Consider the following 1,895-nt stretch of genomic DNA (forward strand, 5'->3'; position numbering starts at 1 on the left):
CCTTGCCTTCCTCGGTCATCTACACTCCCCGCCGCCCCCCCCCCCCGCAAGCTGGGTACTCATTTTACTGACCTCAGCAGGATGGAAGGATGAGATTCACAACTGTGTGGACAAGTCAGTCCAGTTGGAAATGATTGTTAGTACATTGTTAGTGGAAGGCACACCGAAAGTGGAAGACAGTTCTGTGTGGGTGCAGCCAAGGAGCAGGTTTATCCAAACTATGTGTCGTAGTAGAAAAACAAACAGGTGGCAAAAAAGAATGTGCTTTTCTGAAGCTGTCCTGTAAAACTAAGGAGGAAATTTGTGATGCCACCTGCCCTGTGTCCGTTATGGGAAAGGGTGGAATATAAGCCTACTAAAATAAATAAATAGGACATGGCCAATTTAAAAACTGGGACTGCTCTTAGACTGTTGTGACTTGAGTGCTGATCAGCAAGGTCATCAAACTCGAGCCTCTCCATTGTATTCACATAATGATGATTAAAATAAACTTTGCACATACTTTGAGGCTCAACGTGCATGAAGCTGAAAACTAGTGGTAAAGCTGCAGTACTGCAATCGGAGCCCTCTGCTCACGACCTGAGTTCGATCCCAGTGGAAGCTGGTTCAGGTAGCCGGCTCAGGTTGACTCAGCCTTCCAACCTTCTGAGGTCGGTAAAATGAGTATCCAGCTTGCTGGGGGAAAGTGTAGATGACTGGGGAAGGCAACGGCAAACCACCCCGTAAAAAGTCTGCCGTGAAAACGTGAAAGTAACGTTACCCCAGAACCGAAAACGACTGATGCTTGCACAGGGGACTACCTTTACCTTTAGAGCAACATTAAAGGTCATTTGAACATTTGTGAGAAGGGCATAAGAACAGGACACGTGGAAGTCAGAACTTGTCAAGCCAATGTTACTCAACAAACTGACAATAGAATAAAGGACACCCCACACCAACCTTATTTCTTCCCCATCTAGGATCCTCTGATTTCCTTTTGAACATGGCCACATGGAAGGAGAGGCACTTCTTGAGTCAGGATAAACCTATTTCATGGCCTGGATTTTCTCCAAGACCCTACCATAAACTAGCCACTGAAAGACCACCATGCACAGATGCAAAAATCAAGGTTAGCCAGAAAGTGCGCTGTCCAGTGGAAGAGAGTGCCCGCTGGCATGTCTGGGGATACCACACATGGCTAGATGTTGGGAGACTGCCGCCAATCTATCGCACAAGACCTGACAAGCCTTTTGACAGCCATACATGGCGATGGATCACTGCTCCCAGGGGAGACGCCATGGCCGAGCCGCCAGTTCCGCCTCCCTCCTTCTTGGATGGCAACACCTACATCAAATTCATCCAGGGGGAAGCCTTGTTTGTGAATCAGCGGCAGAAAGAAAGAGTTCTGACCCAAACAAAGCAAGCAATGAAGCACTGTGAGCAGCTCAAGCTGAGGAGTGAGTGCCGCGCCCCTCCTCTAGACTCAAAGGGAAACATCCTGCCTCCCAGACAGTTCAAGCGGTAAGATGCCTTTCTTCCATGATGGGTGATGAGGGAGCGAGTGAGATGGTGCCTCAGTCTTGTGGGAGCTGTGTGGCTGAGGGCGGCTCCTGAATGGCCACAGGGGATTCCCCACAGAAGCAGCTGCCTTCAGCCAAGGAGACAAATGTTTCCTATTGCCTTCACCTGCTGTGGGAGGCAGCTCTGGTCCAAGTTGTTACACAGGTGGAGGCATCGAAACCCACACTGTAGATGTGGAGCTTCCAACTCCCTCACATGCATGGTTTTGCCTCCAGTTTTTCCTCGTTTCTGGCCGAGAAGCTCCATTATGTTTTTCTTATGTGAAAGTTTATGGCTGTCCCATCCTGTCACCTTATGATATTGTTATGCCGGCTCAGCCCACAAATGAGGGAAGA

At 49.0% G+C, this 1,895-nt stretch overlaps 1 protein-coding gene across 1 annotated transcript; it reads left to right on the top strand.

The window, feature by feature from the left end:
• The first annotated feature begins 965 nt into the window (after nt 1–965).
• TEX52 (testis expressed 52) lies at nt 966–1,504 on the top strand. The gene has a single exon (XM_060252995.1). The coding sequence runs from the start codon at nt 983–985 to the stop codon at nt 1,502–1,504; it is 522 nt and encodes a 173-aa protein (XP_060108978.1). The 5' UTR covers nt 966–982.
• Nucleotides 1,505–1,895: the final 391 nt, after the last annotated feature.

This window comes from Heteronotia binoei, chromosome 13, assembly GCF_032191835.1.
Source record: "Heteronotia binoei isolate CCM8104 ecotype False Entrance Well chromosome 13, APGP_CSIRO_Hbin_v1, whole genome shotgun sequence".
Lineage (NCBI taxonomy): Eukaryota > Metazoa > Chordata > Lepidosauria > Squamata > Gekkonidae > Heteronotia > Heteronotia binoei.

Bases quoted from the DNA above. Each gene is read 5' to 3' on its own strand.
- TEX52 (XM_060252995.1), top strand. From the start codon at position 983: ATGGCCACATGGAAGGAGAGGCACTTCTTGAGTCAGGATAAACCTATT.